Genomic DNA, 23,913 nt, shown 5'->3' with positions numbered 1-23,913 from the left:
ACCATGCAGAAGTCAGTTCTAAGTGGAAGATAACACTGCTGTGCTAGTTTTCGTTTTTTAGTAAACCCAAATGCCGAGAAACTTCTCATACTATTACTTCCTGGAAAGTAACTGTTTTCTTAGAACAGGAAGGCTTGTAACTTGTAAATGAAGTTTTTGCATTTGTGGGGAATAACAAAATTGGTTTAAAACAGATTTAAGTATAAGACAAATTAGTGTGAATGAGAATACCCAAATTATTTAATGTATTTAAACTATTAGGCTTTTAAATTCTTTCGGGCTATCAGCATTACAACTGGAACAGTAGCTTTTCATACATTCCACTTTACAAAATAATATATAAAAGATACGTATAAAGATAGTGTGCATGATTCATAGCTAGAATTTCTTAGAATTCTTTTAAAATTAATTGTGTTACTGATGTGCAAGGGTAGTCTCATGGGCAAGAAGTCAGAAGTATCTCTTTTTATACCTGCCTGGTATCTTGTTTAGAATGTATTTTCTACATTATATTTTACCACTTTAAGTGCCAAAAAGGAGGAAAATCATGTATTTCTGATTATTGTAATACATTTCTAATATACCTTTTTTCCATAGTATCTTCGTCCTCTACAATCTTTACCACCACTTTGACTCCCTGAGGTTAACAAATTTCTACACTGGAACTACTGTTTTCTTATTGTCACTGTCATTTGCCATGAAATAATACATCTTTCACGTTGCCTCTGTGCTGAGAGTCATGGATTACAACCAGAACAAGGTGACTTCCCATTATAACTCCTGCTTTGGCTTTTGAAGTGAAACTAGGCCTTTGGTTAGTCTTGGAGACACAGTCCTGGGTGAAGGACCAGCTTCAGAGCAGAAAGTTGCTTTGAGCAGAAGTCTGCTATGAGCCACAGAGCAGCTGTACTCCTGCTACATATGGCCCAAGGTGGCCTCGCTGCCATTAAGGAACAGATGTGAATGTGTGGTTCATGATGGAGGAGGTGGGACCACCCCTGCAGGCAGCAGCAGTAACACCTCGTACTGATAGAAGCAGTAGGTGCTGCAAGGTTGGCTTTCCAGACCTGTCATGACAACTCTTCATCACACCTGTATCACTTAACCCACTCTGTCCCTTATACTTTGCTGGAGCGGCTTCATCACAGCCCTTGCTCCACAGACAGGCAAAACAAGATCATTCTTACTCTACTGAGAAGATTTGAATGTAGGTGTGGTGGTGTTTATTTTTGTTGATTTGTCCCATTTGAAAAGTTGGTATGATCAGCTGGTTTAGGCTACGGTATTCATATTTTTGTCTCATATTTTGCAGTTGTTTTGTTAGTAGGTTCAGCCTCAGAGGTAGCACTTGTGAACAGCCAAGAAGTTTGAAAATAAAAGGTGCAATTGTGTGTCTAGTCATAAATAAAAGAAGACACTTCTGGCAAAAGTTTGCAAGTCGTACCTGGATGAATCTAAGAGTTGCCTGATTACTTACAAACAATCCCCTGCCATTTCCATAACTAAAAACTGCTTAAAGTTGCTTCTGGCACTACATTTTAGTTAAGTTTAGAGTTCAGGCTGGAGCAGATTTACCAGATGAGCCAAAAATGTGTTTAGACTGCCACCATTACTAGGGTAATTAATACATTTAACTGCTAACCATTACTACACGTAGGGCAGCATGTGATTCAGTAGTGGAAGATGTAGTCACAGTTTCATTGTCATTTAGATCGGGATTACATCAACCTTTTATTTCTATGACATAGTATAGATACGAGTGGGTAGCTGAATGGGTCTGTTCAGCGTTGTAGGCCTTCCTCAACTGGAAGGAAGGCATTTCACCCAACTGTGTCCTAGGCAGACCGTCAAGCAGTGCTCTGCCATTTTCATAACTGATCCAGACTTGACTAAAGAAAATATGCAAGCAGTTGTCATCTGAGCTATTGTAAGCATTTTCCTTCTTGTAGTTGTCGCAGCCTGATCATAATGACTCAATTATCCCGTGCTATAAAATGTTGTAATTGCTGTTAGTACTGTGTACTGTCAGAGCCTGTTTTGGCTGTTCTGGCTGAGTAGTCTTGAGATTGAACACAGGAGGGGATGGGACCGGCCTGGATGGAGAAATCCCTGTAGTCATGAAAGTCAGAGGACAGCTGTCTAGCACATCTGAAGGGTTTTCAGACTACAGATGGATCTCCAGCACTCTGTCTCACCACAGAGTTTACTGCACAGTAACACTTAAGAAAACTATAAAGAGGAAAGTATCAGAATTCCTGGAGAGCTGTTTGGATGAGGCATACAGTTGTTATTAAATCAGACTGCTTTTTCTTTTTTCTTCAAAGGTATTGCTTTTGTTGAAACTGAAAAGTATATCAATTTTGAAGAAAAGTGACAAGATAAAAATTCTAGCTGAAAAGTTCTGATGATGGATGAAAAAATACTGCTTTGAAAATTCACTGTTCTGAATTGACTCCAATATTTAAAAAAGGTTTCCTAAAAATTTTAAAGGCAATAACAGTGAAATGTTTTGATTTGCTCAAAGTGACTTATTTGGCATTATTTTGCAGAATATTTTTTGAAGGAGGTTTCTTAATTTTTCCTTTTTTTTTGGAAATAAAATTTCCTGTCGAGTTATTCCTATGCTACTTGTTGTCAGGAGGTCCAATTAGCAGCTATCATATTTTACATCTTCCAGCTATTCTTGGCTACACCAAATCAACATGTCTGGGTCAACTGACCAGGTATTAGGCTCATATTGGACTTAATACCTGCAGGTATTAAAAGTTTCTCGACTCTTGACCAAAGACCTACTCTTAACAAAGGGGATCTGTCATAAATCAAAATTAAACTCAGATGATCTGCCTAAAAATTCTGCCATTCCTGCCACGGGAGCCTACCATAGTTCTAGGCTTAGTTGCTGACTTGTGTTGAAGAAACAATGCTGTCATAGGACTGTAGCAAGGTGGATTTAGGTTGACATGACAGCATGCAGAATACAATGACTACTCGGTTATGTACATAGGTAGTGTGAAAGGAATTGTTTAATTTTTCTTATCCATGGCAATTAGACACTGTGGTCAGGGTGAAATGCAAGACTTCCTTTATTTCCTGTTTACACAGACTCTATCCTCTTTACTCTGTGCTTCTTAATGATGGTTTTGGACTCTTTCTCCTTGTTCCTCAGTGCTCTGACAGCCTGTCCAGCTTAGTTCTCCCACAGCTACGGTGTTGGACTAATTTCTGCAGAGCTGTTATGAAATCTTTCATGACTCATTCTTCTCTTGCTTGCATGAGTGAAATATGCCTACTAAAAAAATCTTACCATGGAATGGCAAGGAACACTTACCAACTTGTTAAATATGCTGAGCTGTGTTTTAGCAGGTCTGTACAGCTGGTTCCAATCTATACATTGTAGCCTTAATATGCCTCTTCCTAATTCCTACCTGTGGGGTGGCCTCATGGATGTTTTGGAATATCCTTGCTCTTGCGATACAGTATGTCATTGTCCTGGTTTCAGCTGGGATGTAGTTAGCTGTCTTCCTAGTAGCTGGTACAGTGCTATGTTTTGAGTTCAGTATGTGAAGAATGTTGATAACACTGATGTTTTCAGTTGTTGCTCAGTAGTGTTTAGACTAGAGTCAAGGATTTTTCAGCTTCTCATGCCCAGCCAGGGCACCTGACCCAAACTGGCCAACAGTGTATTCCATACCATGGGACGTCCCATCTAGTTTAGGAACTGGGAAGTGGGGGGGCAGGGATTCGCCGCTCGGGGACTGGCTGGGTGTCGGTCAGCGGGTGGTGAGCAATTGCCCTGCGCATCGTTTGTACATTTCAATCCTTTTATTACTACTGTTGTCATTTTATTAGTGTTATCATTATCATTATTAGTTTCTTCTTTTCTGTTCTATTAAACCGTTCTTATCTCAACCCATGAGTTTCACTTCTTTTCCCGATTTTCTCCCCCATCCCACTGGATGGGGGGGGAGTGAGTGAGCAGCTGCGTGGTGCTTAGTTGCTGGCTGGGGTTAAACCACGACAGTCATATTCAGAAGGAGATACTGTTAAGAGAAAGGGAGAGTCATATATAGCCCTTATCATTTTTTCACCAGGATTTGTCTGCCTTTTACTGTTCCACCCTTGTGTAAGTACAATGATACAATCATTTAACAAGCAAAGCGGTGTCATGGTGTGCCTTACCTTATTTTCCATGTCTGTAGCTCTCCCATCGTGACTCTGTGTTACAGCTAGGACTCACCAAACAACAGTTAGTTCTATGTTTTTAGGCCACTTCTTGCCTTTTCTGACACTACCTCTATGAAGGTAACATATTGCCCAGATTAGGCCTTGGATTTGTGTTTTTCTTTCCCTCCAGAAATCTTCTGTGATCTGCTTCATTATCTTACAGTTTTTATTACTTTCTGTGTTCAGATAGGTATTGAACTTTGTATGTTAAGATAGTAAAGTAGGTCATTTCTTTCTGTTTCGGAAACTGTATGTGACCAGCAGTCAGATCACCCTCTGAGGTTACCTTATTTTCAACTATGGTTTTTCATGTTTGAGTCTATAGAATTTGATCCAAATTGCACTGCAAACAGTGAGAACATTTCTTTGAGTTAAAAGAGTTTTGGATGTAGCCTAAATCTAGATGATCTGGCCAAGGACCGTGAAAGGAGAAAAGCTTCTGGTAAGCATAGAATCTCAAAAAAAAAAAAAAAGAGAATTAGATATATTTTATATATGTTATTTATTTAACATATTTAAACATAACTTCTTCAAAACTTGAAATTTTTTACCCTGAATTCTTGCTTTTAAGTGTTTCTCTGGACTTTAGATTAAAATATCTAGAACATCTGGGTGGACAACAGTGAATATACTTCACCCTAACTTTGTACTTGACAGGATGATAGGATGCGGATCTGGGAGATGGACGCTATTCCCCACCAGTCTCCTCAGACTGCTTTTGTACACTTTACTGATATGCTTCATTAACCCCTGAAGTGAATTTTCAATGCAGGGAAATGTTCACTGAGATAAGTCCTAAAAGAGCTGAGGTAAAAGTCATTGATGGGTTCACTTATGAACCCAAGTTTACAGTTTGCAGTTTAATAGTTTATACAGCATATGTGAAGAAGTTAGGTGAAAAAAAAGAGAACCCCAAGAACACTGCTTTATTCCACTTATTGAATGAGGTAAGTTTAAATACCTTGCTGCTCTACTTAGTACATTGTGAAGGGTTATACTGGTAACATGATGGTATGTGCCATAGCAATTGGCATATGCTTTATATTTTGCTACTTTTTTATTAATTGTCACACATAGAAAATTCCTTTTCTGTTAATCATTCTGTGCCATAACACCAAGATATTTCTCTCAACTTCTCCCTCCAGACTTGGCAGTTAACTCTGCATAATCACAAACCTGTACTCATGGGTAAAAACATACTGACTTTTAACTGGTTGCTTCTAACTCTCGTTATTGATTGTTACTGCAAAGTAAATCTACATTCAGGAGGCAAAATCCCCTCCCTCTTTTTGAGAAGTATGCGTGCACTCTCCGTGCCAGTACGTTTACATCTTTGGGCTTGCACCATTGCTTGTTCAAATGCTAGCTCAAAAGTTACAGCATCATGAACTTTAAGATTTTGAGTATTTGTGGAATCAGAGTAATTGTGATTAAGAACTACAATAAAAGGTAAGTAATGTGAAAGCAGTGGGAATCGTAAGCACTTTCGGAACTTCAAAGAGTCAGGTGTTCAATATTAGAGATTGATTAGTGTCTCTTCCATATTTTCTCTTTTTATTAAGCCCATTTTATTTTAGATGTCAGTCAGGCTCCATCACTGGAAGGCCCAGGACTTAGTATCTTGAAGGAATCAGTCTCTGAGGCTTTGAAAATTTCAGCAATAGTAAACTTGCAGTCAAACTGCGGTTTGATTCTCAGAGGGGTCCAGATATTCTGTCTAGGTATTCAATACTGATGGCAGATCTTAAAAAATTACTTTCATATAGTTATTAGTTCCTATTTCAGGTTCAAAGACAGAGAAAATTGATAAATGGACTCCAATGCTAAACAAGAATATATCTTTTTCACTGTGGCTTTGAAATAGGCTTTCCTTGAGAACAGTTGAAATGTAGTAAAAAATGGTGTTGGAAATGGTGTTAAGGAGGAGAGCATCATGGTCAGTGGTGTTCTCTGAGGGTGGGTTTTTCTACAAACATTAGATTAAAAATTACAAGGTGAGAATGTTAAGTTTTGAGATGATGACATGTGTTGGCTTGCTTGAACTTCAAGGCTTTGTTGAATAAAAAACAACTGCAGAGTTTAATATTTCAGGAAAATATTTTAAAAAATAACCTCAGACAGAAGGAATATGGGAGCAACCCGGGGCTTGGCTGTCATTAATTGAATAGTTAAGGCAATTAATGCAGTACAATGTGTTAAAGGTCAAGTAAAGGTACAATACTTGGTTGTAAATGTTAGTGTATAGTCATTATTAGGAGAGAACAGTTTGTCCATTTAGTTTTATAGAAGGATGATGCCATAAAGTTCTGTCTCGTACTCACTTCCTGTCTCATTTCAAGGAACACTGTGCACCTGTCATTATAATTCCTAATCTTTTAAAACCTCCTTAAACTGTGTCTCCAGAGCTAACAAAATACCTTTTTCCTGTCTGCTTTATATGTAAATAACAGATTCATGAAAGAGGTTTCCTTTGGTTGATTGGCTTGGTTTGGTTTCAGAAATTACAGAGCAAGTCAATTGTAAAACTCTGTAGGTTCCATTACGTGACAAGTGTTTTAGGTGTTGTTTCCAAATAATGCTGATGACTGCAGAACCATCACAGAAAATAAAATAAATTCCTTCACATGAAGCAAGTTCTGTTGACTAAGAAAGCGTTCTTGTTCTTATAATAAGCTGAATAACTTGCTGATTTCAATTTGGGGAAACAAGAAGTTGTAAGTCTATTTGCAGAATTCCTCTTTCAGTGAAGAGCTGATTTCTCCTGGTATCTGAGATTGAAGCTGTACACTATTGCATAATTAAATGCTGTACATGTTTTGAACATAGAGACCAGTTTAGTTTTGTAGCAGACATGTTAAAAAACATCACATGAGTATCTGGAGACCTGTTCATTAAGATGTAGAGTAGACAAATAATAAAAGCAAGACATAAAGCATTTTGAAACCTAACAGGGAGGTTTTCAAGCCAAACTGAGTCAAATCTATCATAGGTTCCTTGCTAAAGAGAGAATATTTTCAGGGTTTGTGTTAAGCAGTTATAGTTGACAAAAAAGACACAGATCAGTTATTTATTTCTGATTTGATCACTGTAAATTTATTTTCTTCCTTTCAGTAAAGAAGCAAGACACAAAAAGAGAAGTGGGGCACACACTGTCCATCCTCAAGGAGTTAAATACATGTAGTTTGATCAGAATCAAATTCCTAACTTTGAAGTCCCTTCACCCATGGAATATTTTTTTCTAGGGAACTGAGAAAAAGCTGACAGAGTTGGAAAAAGCACTGGAATGAGTAGGGAGGCTTCTTGATTGATTGCAGTGGGAGTTCAGTGGCTAGAGCAGTTGGAGAACTGGATGGAGGTTAGAAAAATAAATCACATAGCCCAGACTGACAAAAATAAAAGGTTCAGGTGTAGTCACACAAAGATCAGTCATTGTAAGCTGAATGGAAGCAGTAAGGAGACACTTGACTGTTTAATATAAGACTGCTGTCCACATTCATAATGTTTTCTTTTCTGTTCTTATGTAAAGGAGAAATACACCAACAAACCAGGGGTGGAAATTAGTAATACAACAGTGAAGGAATTACTGTTTTGAGCTAGGTATGCCATTCCATTCCATCTTTACATCTGACAGAAACACCGCGATAAAGCAGTTCTAAATGCTGTATCACTGCAATTATTCAAAATTACACTGAATAGCTTGTTTGAGAATATAGAGCAAAAAACAGCATTAGAGATGTCAGAGTAACACTAAATGTCAAAAATGTACGCACTTGCCCCCCAGCAATAGATATTAGTTTGCCGTATTGTAGATAGCATTATTCTGTTCTTAGCAATGCAAACTATTGAGAAGTAATTTCTGATCTCACTTTCACTTGTGTAGCTTCACTGTTTGCAGCACGTGCCTTAATGAAGTATGAGAGGTGAAAGCTTCAATTAGCAAAGAGGCTCTAACCCCTTTCTAGTCTCCTGACCCCTCCGTTAATAATGTAAAAGAAAATAACTGATATCATTATTCAGAACATCATTTCTGTTTGCTGTGGGCAGAACTGTTTGAATAATAAGTGTTAACACTGACTATGTTATTGTCTTTGGAAGGTGAAAGCATGACTGATTTTCTATGATGGAGTAGAAGACAATATTTCTCTGTGTGATAGAAGAACTCTTTATTATTTTGTGATGTTAAAACATTACAAATAGTTTGACTTAGATTGCTCCTTCTTGCAGATCAGATGACAGATATATTACTGACAGTATCTATTTTTCAATAGCTTACTGAAAGGAACCAGAAAGTACTGAAGTGCTAAAGTATAAGTAGCCCAAATCATATTGGAATAGATACTTTGAAAACTAGTAGAAAGGACAGGTAATAAAACCCTAAAAAAGATTCAAAAGCTCTGTATGAAATCAGTTTTGAGTTGGTGTTTCCCAGTATGTCTAGAATGCCTTGGTATTATATTATAACAGTGATTTCCAGTGTAAAGTAATTGTGCACGATTTCTGTATCTTGTTAAACACCAGCAAACCGTAGTTTCAACCTCTACTGCAAGAGATCCGTGTCATTAATAGCAGGTTTTCTGGGATAGCTAAAAAATCCTAAAAAAACTTCTAGACCCAAAATTTGGCCTATAAACACAAATAGGTTGAAGAATATCACTGACTAGCAGTACAATAACCCCTCTACTTTGTGTTTTCTAGAGGCCTTCATAAGAGTTAAGAATGATGCTTATTCAGAACACTGATAGTAGCAGCCAGAAAAGGCATTCTAACATTGCAGCCTGGGAAAGAAAACTCTGCAACTGAATTGTCCTCTACAAGCAATAAAAGATGTTGAATGCATCATGGGTCAAATGGAAACTGCTTTGGATACTGGGTGTGTGTTAGATTTGTTGAGTAAAGCAGCCAGTGAAGAGGCAGTATTTTCTACTTTCACTGCACAAAGTATTCTGTTACCCAGAAATTTCATCCTAACAATTTCTTTAGTCTGTGTCCAATGTATATGTAGAGGAAATGTATTTCTTGTATGCATCTGTATGACTGAATTTTACTAAGAATATGTTTGGTGGGGTCTCAAATTCCTACAAACCATACCTCACTAAAAGATTGTCAGTTGTTTTCCCATTCATTTTTTGAACAGCTTCCCAAGCAAACATGACACTTGCTTGCACAAATGATACCCAAGAAATTATTTGGCCCTACAGCTCCTCAGCTTGTACAGCCTGGTATAGTTGTGTGGAAGCTAACTCCGCTCATGGATCTACTTCAGCTGAGCATGTGACCCTCTTTGTAACATATAGCAACTGAACAGCTAGAAGCTTGCAGCCAGAACTTCTTGCTGGAGTGGACAAAAATATTACATTCTTGATGACCATTCCTCTGGTAAATCTCAGCATGATTTGTGATGGAGTGTGATATTTAGATCTCAGTTTGAGACCGTTATGTTACATGCAGCAACCTCACAAAACCTCACCTATTCCCACCCTATCCCTTCCCTAACATAATCTTCTCTTTACTGACATGTGTGTTAGCTTATGTGCTTATTGTACTAGCCTGTATACTTACTAGTTAATACTTTTTTAACCAGCATATCTAAACTGAACTGTCAATACCACTCTTTGTCCCAAACTTCTGCTACTTTGTGGAAAAAAAAATCCAACTCAGGCCAAAACTAGCGAGTCAATTCTGTTATTTTTATAAGATTATCACAGGAATGCCAATGAAAATATTCTTAAGTTACAATGGGTGTAACACAGGATTTTCACATTACCCCCTCCCTCTGGGGGAAATCCATAACTTTGTCTACAGTGTGAACTCCACTCATATGGGTCAGGGCAGATTTACCCAGTCAGTGTGTTTATTTCTACTTCCATTTTCATTGGCACGAACCCAACAACTAAGGGGAAACAGGCAGTGCAGGGCCCCCACCCTGGCTCTGAACGTATTTTCTTCTATTGTAGCTAGTTCCCTCAATTTCCCAGATCAATCAAAACCTGCAGGAGTCACTGCCGTGATAAAGTCGGTCGCTGTCAGGAGGTAGGATATTTGTGCTAGAGCGATCAAGAGGGGTCAGAGCTTTTAGTGGCAATGATAACCCAACAGAAATAAATACCTACTGAATTCCAGCATAAAATGGGGCCTGGGGGTGGTATGGAATACCTGGAAACACACTGAATTTCTAATGGTCTCTAGGCTGTGCTAGCATCCCAGTCTGAGAGACTGAAGAGCATCAGCTCTAATCTTTCCAAGGCTATCATAAAGTTTTGGAGATCTGGTGCATAACAAATGCTAATAGTATCAATACTTGGATGATACTTAGCCCCGCCATTTGAGGGCTGGTTAGGAAGCTAGTCTTGAGAAGTCAAGAGGTCAGTTCCCTGAAATGTCCTGTCCAAAGTCTCAACAGCCTGCACGTGAATGGTACACCCTGCATCGGTGTAAAGTTCCAGTCCATCTATTTCCCTTATAAAGAGGACCAAGAATTGTGCTGTGTTTTATATATTTATTTATGAGAAAATAAATAACAAAATCTTTCTTGAAAATAAATAACAAAATCTTTCTTGGTGTAGGACCATGGTATACAGTTGTGTCATGAGGAAATGCAGCTCAGCTTCTGCTGTCTTGGTTTTAGTGAAAAATTTGCTGCTAGGTTTAGTAGTAGCTGGTTACTGCCTGCGTTCACAGTAAATGCTTCCTGAGTCACTAGTTTACTATTCTCACTTCTGTTTTCCTAATCTTAACCTCAGATTTGAAAATTAAGTTTTGCTTTTCCTGATTTTTTTGGTACCTTATTACTGTTACTGACCTCAAGTGTATCCTGAAAGATAATTTTGATTATCATGTTAGAAACAGGATGTACTACCACCTGTTTCTCCCGGATTTACGTGTAGTGTTTGAACCACCAAAACTGGCGAGAACTACTCTATTGGCTCCTATGTAAGACACACAAGATAGGGCCTTGTGCTCTGCCTTGCATGGCTGCTTTCCCTTTCCCACACATGCACTGGCCACCTCTATTGCAGTAAATGAGACGTGCCCAGGGCAGTTCTCTGCCGCAGAGGCCAGCTCACGCCGTGTCCCATATGCACACGGTTTTAAGAACTAGGGTAGCTGTATTCATGTTGCATACTGGGAAAGGTCCCTGGCCTGTGCCGGCTGCTGAGCCACGTGCAGAAAGTTTGGAGAAGAGCTGGCTGGGCTGGCCTGAGCACAGTGGCCGAACGGGCAGTCAAGTCCCAGAGCCTGGGATGGTGCCTAGCATCAAGGTGGAGCTATTAGTACTGTTCTTCATCAGTTGGTTGAGGTTAATTTCAAGCATAAGCTATGAGGTTTGCAGTTCCTTATGGTTATGTGTCTTCTTATCAATTATTATATAACTGGAGGGATTCAGAGGTCTTATTAGATACTTGAAAAAATGTCTGTTGGCTTTCCGAATTTTATGTTCCCTGCTTTGATACTTTTCAGGTCAGAGTTCCACAGGCTGACGTTGTAACGTAAGAGAAAATACTGTCTTTTATCAGTTTTCAATTTGCCACATAAAATTTTATTAAGTGCCTTGTTCTTGTCTTACAAAAGAAAGAAAGTAACCGGTTCTAATTCCATGTGACAAAAAATTTAATTTGTTAATAATCTGATAAGCAGTAAGGGTTAGAGCAACAGGAAGCAGGATTAATAAGTGACTTCACAGACAACAGTTACACTTTCATATATGTCAATATATTAGCCTGTCCTGTGAGGAGGGTTTTTTTTCCTACCATTTCATTATTCTTAGGTGCACCAACCGGTTCAGCCATTTAAAGCATATGCTGCAGGACATAATGCAGCAGCAAAAGAAGATGCGAGGCAAGCTGATATGACTGGTCAGGGCATAGTACTCTCTTTGTCTCCTGGCTTCAGTGGCCAAAACCCAATTGTTGAATTATTTTGTGAGAGCACAATCTTGTCTTTCATTGAATTATAAAAGGCTCTGCCAGGGTTATGTGCTATTTCCAGTCAGGAATATGGAGGCTTTAAATTGTTGCTGGGTACAAGGAGTACTATGCAGATGATGCAATGGGAATGATGCAGAATGAGAGTCAGGACTGAGTTTTTAATAGTGCTTAAAATAGTGTTTTCTTAGAAATCAACAAAAAAAGTCACAGTTGCAAACTAAGAATAATGGAGAGATGAAAGATTCTTCCTAATTGCATCTTTATTATGCTGTGCAAAATGCACTTAAGTGTTGCAGCTTTAAGTAGGATAATATAAAATTTCACTCATATAAAGCTTATAAGATTTTTATTTTTTTAATTATGCTGGTTATATTGCTGATGATTCTATGCAGCTGGTTTCACATAAAAACTGGTAATGTTTATCTTGTTGGGGATTCTATATATTCTACACCTATTAATATAAATAAGTATTTTAGGAATATTTTAGAGAATTATTTAAATTGTACTGGTATTTTAGTGACCAGCAGTTTAACTGTTCAGTGTTTGGAGAAATTTAAAACCCCTCAAAGGTGAGCTGAAATACAATTCTCCACACACAAGTTGTCCAGCATCAAGCCTGCTACTAATGCCTTTGCAGAGCTGGAAGTTAATATAACATCCTGCTAACAAAGGGTGATGGGACAGGTTTGAACCCTACCCAGAGGAGAAATGCTTCTATTTTTAAGTGGGGAGGGCAGGGAATAAGAGACTTTGACATGGTGACATATTTAGAAAGTTCATGACTGAATTAGAAGCAAACCTGACTTTGCCTTTCGTGGTCTTTAGGCAGAAAGTAATTTGGGAAGAAAATTCAAAGATTGGAAGGAACTATTTCTGTGACAGATTGATATAAAAGATCAACCTCTCGCTCCCCCCAAATTCAGTCAGCAACCTGGAAATCTAGAATATGCCCAGTGGGTTGGCAAAGAAGGGGAGGAAGAATATGGACTGCAGTGTGGACGTTAGGCCAGGTGTAAAATGGTTCATGTTAATTACTTAATCACACAGTAAGCAGCTTTTCATATGCAACCTGCGTGTCTGAGAGTGGGTCTCCCCGAATGGGTGTTTGTGTAGCTTGGTCCAGTTATTACTGCTTTCCTTAAAAGGAAAAGAAAATGATCAAACTAGAGAAGATAGCACACCTTCCTCACTGCTCGGGTCCAGGCAGTGATTCCCCTTTTGTTTTCATACCGCAACAGTTATGGAGTCATGCCCTCCCGTTCTTCCGTGAGGGGGCTGCAAGGCTGAAGACGGGATTGTAAAGCTTCAAATACAGGACTCAAAGGCATCATTGTGCAAGAAAAGACTTTAAACAGTTGCTGAATTTTAAGTCCATGCTTAAATCCAAATCATATCTGTGAGATTTTAAGATTTACTCAAGATTTTTGTGAATTTAGGGTTGTGCACACTGTAGAAATGCTGAAGTAGAAATGGTTCCACATTATCATTACACATCAGGGGACATTTACATTTATACACAATCACAATCATATTTCCAGACAGTAGACCTCAGCCCTGTAACACCGTATGAGCAGGGACAAACTTTTATATACATCAGTCTTACTTCCCTTCTTTTTATTGCAGAGATAATCCTTTTTTGTTGTTTTTGGTTTTTATTTTTGTCCTCTTTTTTTTTTTTAAATACACACATTTAAATAGTTAGGATTGTTTGTTTAATTTGAAGATTATTATGTGTTGTGTATAGTAATTTTTATCAGGCGAGCATACTGTAGAAAAATAAGGATCTTTTGGGGAGATCAAACAGCTTCTACAATTTGGAAAGTAAATAAAGAAGCAAAAATAAACCTACCAAACCTCCTCATTTGCACTTTCTCAGAACTCGGTCAAATTGTGGGTTGCACAGAGAGCAGACAACGTGGTTTGGTGTGCAGAGGCTCCAGAAGAGTGCTCTGCTTAATGTTTTGCATAAAAAATTTGTATATGTCTTATAACTAACTTATAAGTGAGTAAGCAGAGTGTTACTTTATGTCCAGAGCAAATGACATGACACTTTTTTGCAATTAATACATTCACATTTTGTGTATAGGTATTTCTGTAGATCTACAGATCCCCTTTACGTCCAAAATGATTTTTTTTAAGTGAAGATAAGCTAGTGTTGAAGCCTTTGCCATGTGATAGCTGTTCTGGGTTTAGTGTTTGTGTCTCGTTGAAATAACATGGGTTTGTTTGTTCTGTAGCCATTCCAGCCCACCCACATCTTGGTGGTTTGGCCCTTCCTCTTGCTTGTCTGCAGGTGTGCCCATTGCTGACATCATTCACCTATCTATTTGGAGTCATAAATATGTTTAACCTAACGTTTGGCCGTATCTCTGTTATGACATCCTTGAAATAGAAAAAAAACTCCCAACAATTAATTGCTTATTATAAAGCAAGATTTTTTCCTGCCTAATGTTCATCAAAATAGGTATTTTTTCGTGCTGTCACAGTAAATGATTGTAAGGTTTCACTTCTGATTTGGGCTTTGCCACATGCTTGCAAGGGCCTACATCATGTCACCTCCCCGTACTTCTCTCTTACTCACTTCAAAACTACCATCCTTGTAAGTGCTACCTCTTCAAATGTATGTGAAATGCTTAAATGTTCTCAGATGTCTACATGAAAGCAAATTACAATTCATTTTGTACTGCTTTTTTATGTCTAAAGTGCTAAGTACTATAGCTAAGATTTTCTGTGGTTTAGGATTGGCCTAATTCTGTCAGGCAGGGGAGATTTTATTGTTCACTTGAATAAGACCAGAGTTAACATAAACTGTTTTGTGCTGTTTTCTGCAAATTCGATCCCAGAGCTACATAGATTTATTTCAGGATATTTTCATATGAAAGTTGTGTCCTCTACAGGGAGAAGTAGAGTTAATTTTCATGCCAAAATGAAATCCAGCAGCATGCTATCTTACTTTTATGGTGGACTTTTTTTGGATTTTTTTTTTATTTAAATGGATTTTTAATGGATTTTAATGGATTAAAAAAAATACCAGTAGTGTTAATTCAACCCACACTGGCTATTGTTGGTATCCTGTGCCACCGCCTACACATATGTAGTCATTTACACTTCTGTCAGGTGGAAAATGCTGCACAGAAAGCCAGCTGCATGCTACAGCTGGAAAAAGAAAAACCCAATGCAAGGTGTAACTTAGCGTGAAAACAAACTGAATAATGCTCGAATTGCAAGGGCAGACTTTTTCCCAGAGACCCTGTTTTCTTTTGATCCTAACCTTCACAGACTTTAAGTCTTTAGGGCTGAAATAGGCAGTGTCCCAAGCTGGATTGCTTTTGCTCTTTTAAAAAAAATTCTTGGCCAAACAAAACTTGTTGTCCGGCATTTCTCCAAGGTTGGGTAAGTGCAGAAATAAAAGCAGGTGGAGAGGTTGAAATCGAAACTGATGCCTGAGAAAGAAGTGCAGAGCACAGTACGGCAAAAGATGAGGGTTTGGGGGGAAATGATGACAATGGAGAGAAGTAGAGAAGTGTGAGGAGCTAGAGGAAAATACGAGTATTAGCACAGATTTTGGAGGCAAGTGCTGGAATGTGTTAGTCATGTAAGAAGAAATCAAAAAAAGAGAAGTGTGAACGTATGGGACGAGGTTATATACAGAATGTTTCCTTCCCAAATCTGCAGTTCAGCATTGTAGATCTGGGTCTGACTGTGGCTTCAGCTGCTGACAAATGGCTTGTGAAAATCACTTTCAAATTGTATATCTCAGTGCCTACAGGTGTCTTCATGAGTTCAAATGGTAGAATTCTGTGCTGGGGCTATAAAGAGACAAAATTGGTAGACAGGACAAACTGGGCGATTAATTTCATTCCATAGGATATGAGGTTTGCATGTGCACATGTCTGTTTGTATGGTGCAATCTTTAATGAGTCACATACTGTTTCCCTTAGCCCCTTAGTTTTAGGACAGTCTTCAGATGATTCAACATGGTGTAGAAAGACTAGTTTAAGGTTCTTTCCTCTTCATAGCAATTAAAAGGTATATATGTGAAATAGGCAGGAGACTCACAGAAGAGAGGGAATGGTCTCATGGTTAGGAAAGTTGGCAACCATGAGAACAGGATTCTATCCTTGCCTTTACCGATAAGTTCCTATTAAAGATGGCCAAATTGCTTTGACCAAAATTTTCCATTGGCCACTAAGTACTCATTTGTGGATTTTCTACAATGGGCCAGATTGGCAGACTGCTCTCCCAGCTGCAGTTTGAAGTCATTGATAGTGTGCTTTGGACATATAAAACCCTCTGCAAATACTAAGTAGTTAAGGAAAATCAGTACTCTCATTTCTTAAATTAGGAACCCAAAATCCATGGAAACTTTTGCCATTTTTGCCCATTATCTCCATGCCTAACTTTATCCTTATAAAATGGGCATCATAGGAGGGAAAAAGCCATTTCCCCTACAGTCACTTCCCCTTCTGAAGTTATTTAACATTTGTGAATCACTTAGAAAACTTTGGTGAAAGCTCTAACATACTCCAGAGGAATTTATTAATTTTCCTTTTTAGTATACGGCTACCATACTCCAGGGTATTCTCATGATGGAGACAAATGAATTGCACAGTGAAACTTTCAATTTAGCAAATGTTGAAATTAAGTGCTTGATTGCACTCTATGGGGAGGGTGTTCATTTTGGTTTGGGGAACAAGAGAGAGGGAGAAAAGATGAAGGCTTTTATTGGATAAAATATATTTAGAGAGTGAATTTCCTGACGCCTAGGGCGATAAAAAATACTCGACAGGCAGATTCTGGGTATGTGGGGTTCCTGACCAAAAATATCATACCTAAATTTGTTCCCATTAAAATCAATAAAATATCTCAGATTCTTGTAGAAATCCTTGTGGTGTGTATTGCAACAAGTATTCAGTGTCCACAGTTCAGAACTGTTCTGGGCCAATGGGATTGCAAAATAGCTGTCAGCTTTGGCTGACAGCCTAAGGTTGCCACAGCAATTCCTCTCTTTAATGAGTAAAATAGGTGGTGTTTATAGAAAAATAACTGTCATCTCATGAGAAGCTGTGCAAAAAGTTCCATTCAAAACCATTCTGTTTATATATAGTTTTGTTGTTTGTTTTCTTTTCTTTTTACTTACTACTGTGGACATTTGCATGAAAACAGGATATTTCTCCTTCAAATTGCAGTCATGGACAGAATAGCAACTATGCCAAAATGGAGCCAACCCACTTCAAAAAAGTAAACTATTTTGCTCACCAAATCTGTTTCTTCTGTGTATGTAAAGTTTTGAGCACTTATTTTCCTACCTAAATTTAGGGGCTGTTTTTTTACGTTATTTCTGTAAAACCAACAAAACAATATGGATATAATAAAATGAGATTATGTTAGTGAAAAGATTAAAAGAGTAAAAAAACAAATAACATTTCTGGTTTAGTGTTTACAGTGACAGACAGCAGGGATAAAAGTATTTTTGTTACGTGTACTGATGGGGGTTTTTACACAACTTAGAAACAATGATAAATACTCAAGAGAGAGATAAGTAGAAGAGCTGAGTCCTGTTTTGGCTGATGGTGATAAATAGAGTTAATAAAGGTGGGCCTCTCTGAAGAATGTCCGTGTTCCTTCTCATGGACAAATACGACTTTTCCAATCTCATGTTGAATGTAATATTCTACCAATTTGAGAGATACACTTTTACTGACAAGCGGCATATTTTTTCTGGTCCAGCAATGTTTTGTAATGCCCTTGAGATTTACTTTAGGGGTCCAAGGCTGAATGAGCGTACATTAACACCCGTGTTCCTGCATGTATTTATATCACTTAACAGCTTCGTCCCTGGCTTCAGGTCCATCTGGGTGTGCAGGGAAAGCTCTCAATTGTCCCAATAGCTCTGTGTCATTTATTTCTCTGACAGAAATGAGTAGGAGAGTCAGCGCGGTGTGCTGCCAAATCCTCAGCCCCTGTAGCCCTCATCCTAGCAATAAGAAAGGCAGGAGTGCGAATGACTGAGCCTTCCAGCTGGAGGCAGCTCCGGCTGGAGCTGTCTTACAGCTCCTCTGCCCCATAGAGCTCACTCACCCTTGGCTTGGAGACCGCAGTGGCTTGTGGCTTAGAGCGTGCTTTTCCTGTTTCTCCTCCTCTCAGTCTAGGGTGGTTCTCTGAGGACTGATACCTATCTGTGCAAAAAACACTGGATGAAGCTGTCATCTGTTTGTACAACTGCAGGATTTATAGTTACCGTACTAATAAGTAAATATTCCCTTTCTGGTTGATAAATGGAACAGCAGCATTTCAGGGCAGGTAAGCATAGTCCTCCAATTGTAAAGATTTGCAGAGAAATTAAGAGTGGACAGGGTCCTGTTTGTACTACACGGATCAAGTTTTCTTGTGTCATGAGTGCCACTTCTTCCCAAAGCTACTTGCAAATCTTTCGGACAATTTTTTTTCTCATTTGAACAAATAAGCATCCCACTGATCTTTTCTAATGCAACCAGCCTGTATTTGGCTCTGAGACCCCGATTAATTTATAGTCTCTTTACCTCTTTGGGGCCATATGAATTCATGATTTGGAAATAAAAATTATAAAAACTCTGTAAAATACACCTCACGATTCTCCCTGCAGATGTAAACTGCTTCTTTTTTTGCCATGCCAGTTCACAGAGTCAGTGTCCGTTTGTGTCCTGGCTTCAGCTGGGATAGAGTTAATTGTCTTCCTAGTAGCTGGTATAGTGTTATGGTTTGGATTCAGTATGAGAAGAATGCTGATAACACACTCATGTTTTCAGTTGTTGCTAAGTCCTGTTTAGACTAAGTCAAGGGTTTTTCAGCTTCTCATGCCCAGCCAGCGAGAAGGCTGGAGGGGCACAGGAAGTTGGGAGGGGACACAGCCAGGACAGCTGACCCAAACTGGCCAAAGGGATATTCCATACCATGTGCCATCATGCCCAGTATATAAACTGGGGGAAGTGGGGCTGAGGGGGATCACCGCTCGGTAACTAACTGGGCATCGGTCTGCAAGTGGTGAGAATTGTATTGTGCATCACTTGTACCGTATATTCCAATTCTTTTATTATTCTTATTGTCATTTTATTACTGCTATTATTAATTTCTTCCTTTCTGTTCTATTAAACTGTTCTTATCTCAACTCACGAGTTTTACTTTTTTTTTTCTCATTCTCTACCCCATCCCACTGTGGGGGGAGAGGTGAGTGAGCAGCTGCATGGTGCTTAGTTGTCGGCTGGAGTTAAACCATGACAATTTGCTTAGGCCAAACACCATTTGAATGTGACTGAACAATATCAGGACCCAAGCAGTGGAAAGAAACATCAAGGGTTCTTTGGAGAAGTTTGTTGCATTTGTTCCTGTTTTATGGCTGCTCCATATGTAGTTTACACTTGGCAACTTTTTTAGTTGCTTTTAGCTTGGGCAACTAATAATGCATGTTCACATTGTTCTATTCTTTTTCATACTTGTAGTACTTGATGCAGGATTGTGGCCTAAAGAAATGTTTGCAAAGTAATTCAGCGTAAATGTGCCAGTTAGTTTCTTTGGTTATCTATTGGCAATATTCAGTTCCCACCTAGTTTGTTCAGTGCTGCTTTGGTAAACTGTTACAGATTTTAGCAGCAGGCAGTTCACAGTAATTATATCATATAATACACTAAGTAAATATATGATAAATGAGCTAATGTAAACCAAACAAGAAACGCAACTCTGGGGACTAACTGGGCCTGAAATTTTGGTGGATAAGCACAGCAGGTGAGCAAAGGAGTATGAGGAATAAGACAAGAATTTCTTAGAGCCTGCCTGCCACAAATATGTCAATGGAGCTGAGTCAGCATGGGAAGAGTGCAGTAATTTGCTGTTGATTCAAAAAACAGTAGCTCACTGCTACCCTTCTGGGTGATGTGGACAGCATTTGCCAGAAATGCTGATGACTAACCTTTCAGAGTTCTGCAGAGCTACTGCTTCTGCCACTCTTCAACCCGTCTCTTGTGCTGCTGCATTCCAGGGACATTCCACTGGTAACAATAGCATGGCACATTGCTGCTGCAATAGCCACCAGTCAGCATCAGACCAGCAGCCAAAAAATGTAAATGATACCAGTCATCTTTTTTGAAGTCGCAGTTTAGGAATTCGTTTGCCTTTCTGAATTCAAAAATGTTGCTTTTGCTTCACCTTTGTCAGGTCAATATACATAGCAGATATTTTGTGTGCACAAATGAATATTTAGCAGCATAATTTATATTTCTTTTGTGTAGTATTTCTTCTACAAAATATTCTTATGCTGTACTATTCCTCCAGCATTTTGCCCACTAGAAACCATGCCTTTTTCTGCCTTTCTTCCTCCTATCTCTGTTTATATTTTTCTGTATAGAAATACATTTAGTTATTGTGTTGATGATAGCTTTCCTGTTAAGTTATCTCTCTTCCTGACCTCCAGCCTTTCTCCATTTTTATTGCCAGCTCACGGATGCTACGACTGTAGGATCGTGCTAACTGACCCCTCTGGAGTTTTCACTTCTCCATGCTTCCCCAGTGATTATCCCAACAGCCAAGCGTGCAAGTGGATCATCCGAGCACCTCATGGATTCATCATACAGCTAACATTTATCGATTTTGACATTGAAGAAGCTCCAGGCTGTATTTATGATTCACTGACATTAGACAATGGAGAAAGCCCAATGAACCTTTGTGGCATCACTGCCAAAGGATTATCCTATAACTCTACCGGCAATGAAATGATCGTGTCATTTAAAAGCGACTTCAGTATCCAAAAGAAAGGTTTTAATGCCAGCTATGTACGAAGTGAGTAGACCCAAAGCATTTCATCCCTCTTATAGATGTTAGAAGGAAATGTCCTATAAGGATTAGAACAAAACTTCCCAAAGGAGAAGGGAAAGGATGGGGAGGCTGCAGGGTAAAACTACAGAGTTCTCTTGTATGTTTTTTTTTAACTAATCTATTTTTCTTTGCATGAAAAGAAATTATTTAATTCTGGGACATGACATCAAGTGTGTTAGAAAAACTTTTCACATGCAAAGACCTCAGGTCTAATTAATAGTGCGTTTCCCTGCAGATTTACGCTGGAGTGTTTGGAAGCAGGACACCTGTCCTTCAGGTCAGCGTACCTGCAGAAGGACATAGAAGCCTAAAGGACAATGTGAGAGGGAACTCAGCTGAGCCAGAAACAAGGCCGGCCTGGACCTCTGTCCCACTGAAATGCCCAACAGTGAGAAGGAGTTTGTGCAGAAGGCAGAACTTCTCAGAGCTTCTTCTAGCCTCTAGAACAAACTCCCAGGGATGAACTGGCATTGCAAAATGGCAAATGGCTACCTTTCACTGCAGTTCCTTGACCTTTCTTTCCCTTCCTTAAATACATAGCAATGCCTAGATTTTAAAAAGCCTAACAACTGCAAAAAAAAAAAAAAAAAAAGGCACTCATGCTTTTCCCCCTAGAAGATAAGGGTACAAATAACATGTGATTCATGTTTGTTTTGTTGTTTAAAGCATTAATTAGAAGTTGCTCTCACATGACTCTAAAGGGCCGCACGGTAACGGAGGGCATTAGGATGATCACTTACAGGCCCCATATGCTACGCACAGTTCGTTCCCCTTAAGGGTTATAATTTACAGTTACATGCTCTCAGTTCGCTTTCTTTTTGTTGAAATCACACACCTTAGACTGAATACCACTATCGCATTGAGCATTTATATTACTGTAGTATGCTTACGTTCTGTTGGTTAGCTGGCTGCTGTAAAAACACAGAGCAGGGAGCTTTGCAGTTATCTCTTCAGTCACAAGCACATCTTCCTCGTGATTTTTTTTTTTTTATATTTACTAAACATATATATTTTAAAATCATTAAGATAGTAAACCCCAGGAATCATAAGACAAAAGTAGTCCTGATTATGCCAGCAAAACTTGTGTGCAGTTCTGAAAAGAAAAAAGGTTACATTATACCAGAGGAGCTAAAAATACTTCTTTCTGCTGAGGTCCTTTCATGCTCACAAAATGAATGTAGTTATAATTCTAGGAGCACCTGTTCTCTTGTGAAAGTGGAAGAAAATTTCCTGAAAGGTTTCTCTGTTTGAAAATAGCAGCTCTTGCTGTATTGTAAGAAGTTGTAAAATCAAGTGGATCATAAAAAAGTGACATGCAATCAGATTATGCAAAATGATTTACTTCTTTATTCCTCTTTAATATTTTAAAGTTTAAGTATAAGTGACAAGATGACTTAGAATTGGAATTGAAAGATGCAATGTTACCCTCGGATGTGTTCACTGAGGAGCAGAGGAAAGGTCCACAGACATAGTCAGAGAACCCTTTGTGTATATATACCTATAGGTAATGTATTTTTATGAAAGCAAAATATTACTTCCATGCCAAATTGAATAGTACCTTACGTTCATGGATAGCACCATTAAAGTTAAATAGTCTTGGAAGATATCCTTTTATTTTGAATGAGAAGACTACTCCCCAGTGTGAGTAAAGGTGTCAGTGACCTTCACCAGTGACTTATATTTTAACGTTTTGCATATATATTAGCTCAGAAACCCTATGTCTAGGCTTTCTGTTAAGCATCTAGGCTAAGGCTGCTGAATTTTGTTTCATTATTGCAAATCTGTAACTCTCACCTGACATCTTGATTTTGACCATGGATGCCAGGAGAGCTGGCTGCATGCATTTAGGGCAAATTATAACTGTATTCTGCTTACTGCCTGCAGTTGTGCAATTACATTGGGTTCAGAAGATAGTTACAGACAAAGATCATGGCAGTGTTTAACCTGGCAATGGATACAGAAAAAAGGGCTTGGTAAAGGGATGACAATATACTGCTTTATACTTTCAAGTTATAAAAGCATATAGACAATAGGACATCGATGCACACACACACACTGAAATTACAATGCATCTGCATGGCAGATGTCAGTGCTACACATTCCTGTCCTTGCAAAGAGTTCCCAAAGCCATTGGAGAGATTGCACATCCCCTCACTTCAGGTCCCCAATGGCTTTTCAAAGCTCCTTTGTCAAGGTGACACCATTGTTACTACTATGAACATGATACCTGGGCAAAATCATTAATTTCTCCCAGAGCAAGAGGAACAGCGTTACCTTCATATTTTCTTTCATTTCTCAGAAACAATCATAGGTAAATAACAAAATTAAGTAGTTTAGTTTGTTCAATTTTGAGTTTCACAGAATAATGCAAAGTTGGAAAGTAAAGGGCTGTTCAAAGACGCACACCAATTTACTATCTAGAAATGGCATTTAAAAAGGTATTAGTGGTATATCCTAATACACAGTATGTACACAAAACAAAATATATTTGGGAAAAGACAAATATAAGAGAGTAAGTGAGTTTGGGGAGGGAATTAACTGAGAATAGAACAGCTTTTGTGTGACTGCTTGGTTTTATGTAAGAGCAGTTTCAAACTGAGTTTCACAGAGCACATCTTGTTATCCATAACAAGTTTGCCACCGGTGCAAATGTTGCCTTTCCTGATTGTCACCTCCTGCAAAACACCAACAGCAGATGGATGGGCCATATCCTCAGCTGCAGTACATGAATGTAGCTTTGCTAGTCTTGGGGGAATTATGTCAATTTACACCAGCTGAAGAGCTGGCATGTTTAATAATTTTCTAGTAATAGTTAACTGCGTAAGTAATAGCTCCACTGGTGAGTGAAAGTCACTCAGTCACCAAAAAGAGAGGAAGGAGAGCTGACAGACCTCTGTTAGTACAGAAATGCTTAAGA

The 23,913-nt window shown here is 38.7% G+C and overlaps 1 protein-coding gene across 3 annotated transcripts in view; it reads left to right on the top strand.

Annotated features, from left to right (window-relative positions):
- Positions 1-23,913, top strand: part of ADGRG6 (adhesion G protein-coupled receptor G6) — a 116,608-nt gene that overhangs the window by 24,032 nt on the left and 68,663 nt on the right. For all 3 annotated transcript variants that reach the window (XM_069787165.1, XM_069787163.1, XM_069787162.1), the window contains exon 3: positions 20,619-20,960. In XM_069787165.1, coding sequence (XP_069643266.1) covers positions 20,619-20,960 — 342 coding nt within the window. The remainder of the gene's footprint in view (positions 1-20,618; positions 20,961-23,913) is intronic.

The sequence above is a fragment of the Haliaeetus albicilla genome, chromosome 7, assembly GCF_947461875.1.
Source record: "Haliaeetus albicilla chromosome 7, bHalAlb1.1, whole genome shotgun sequence".
Taxonomy (NCBI): Eukaryota; Metazoa; Chordata; class Aves; order Accipitriformes; family Accipitridae; genus Haliaeetus; species Haliaeetus albicilla.
This window is presented reverse-complemented; position numbering and strand designations above follow the sequence as displayed.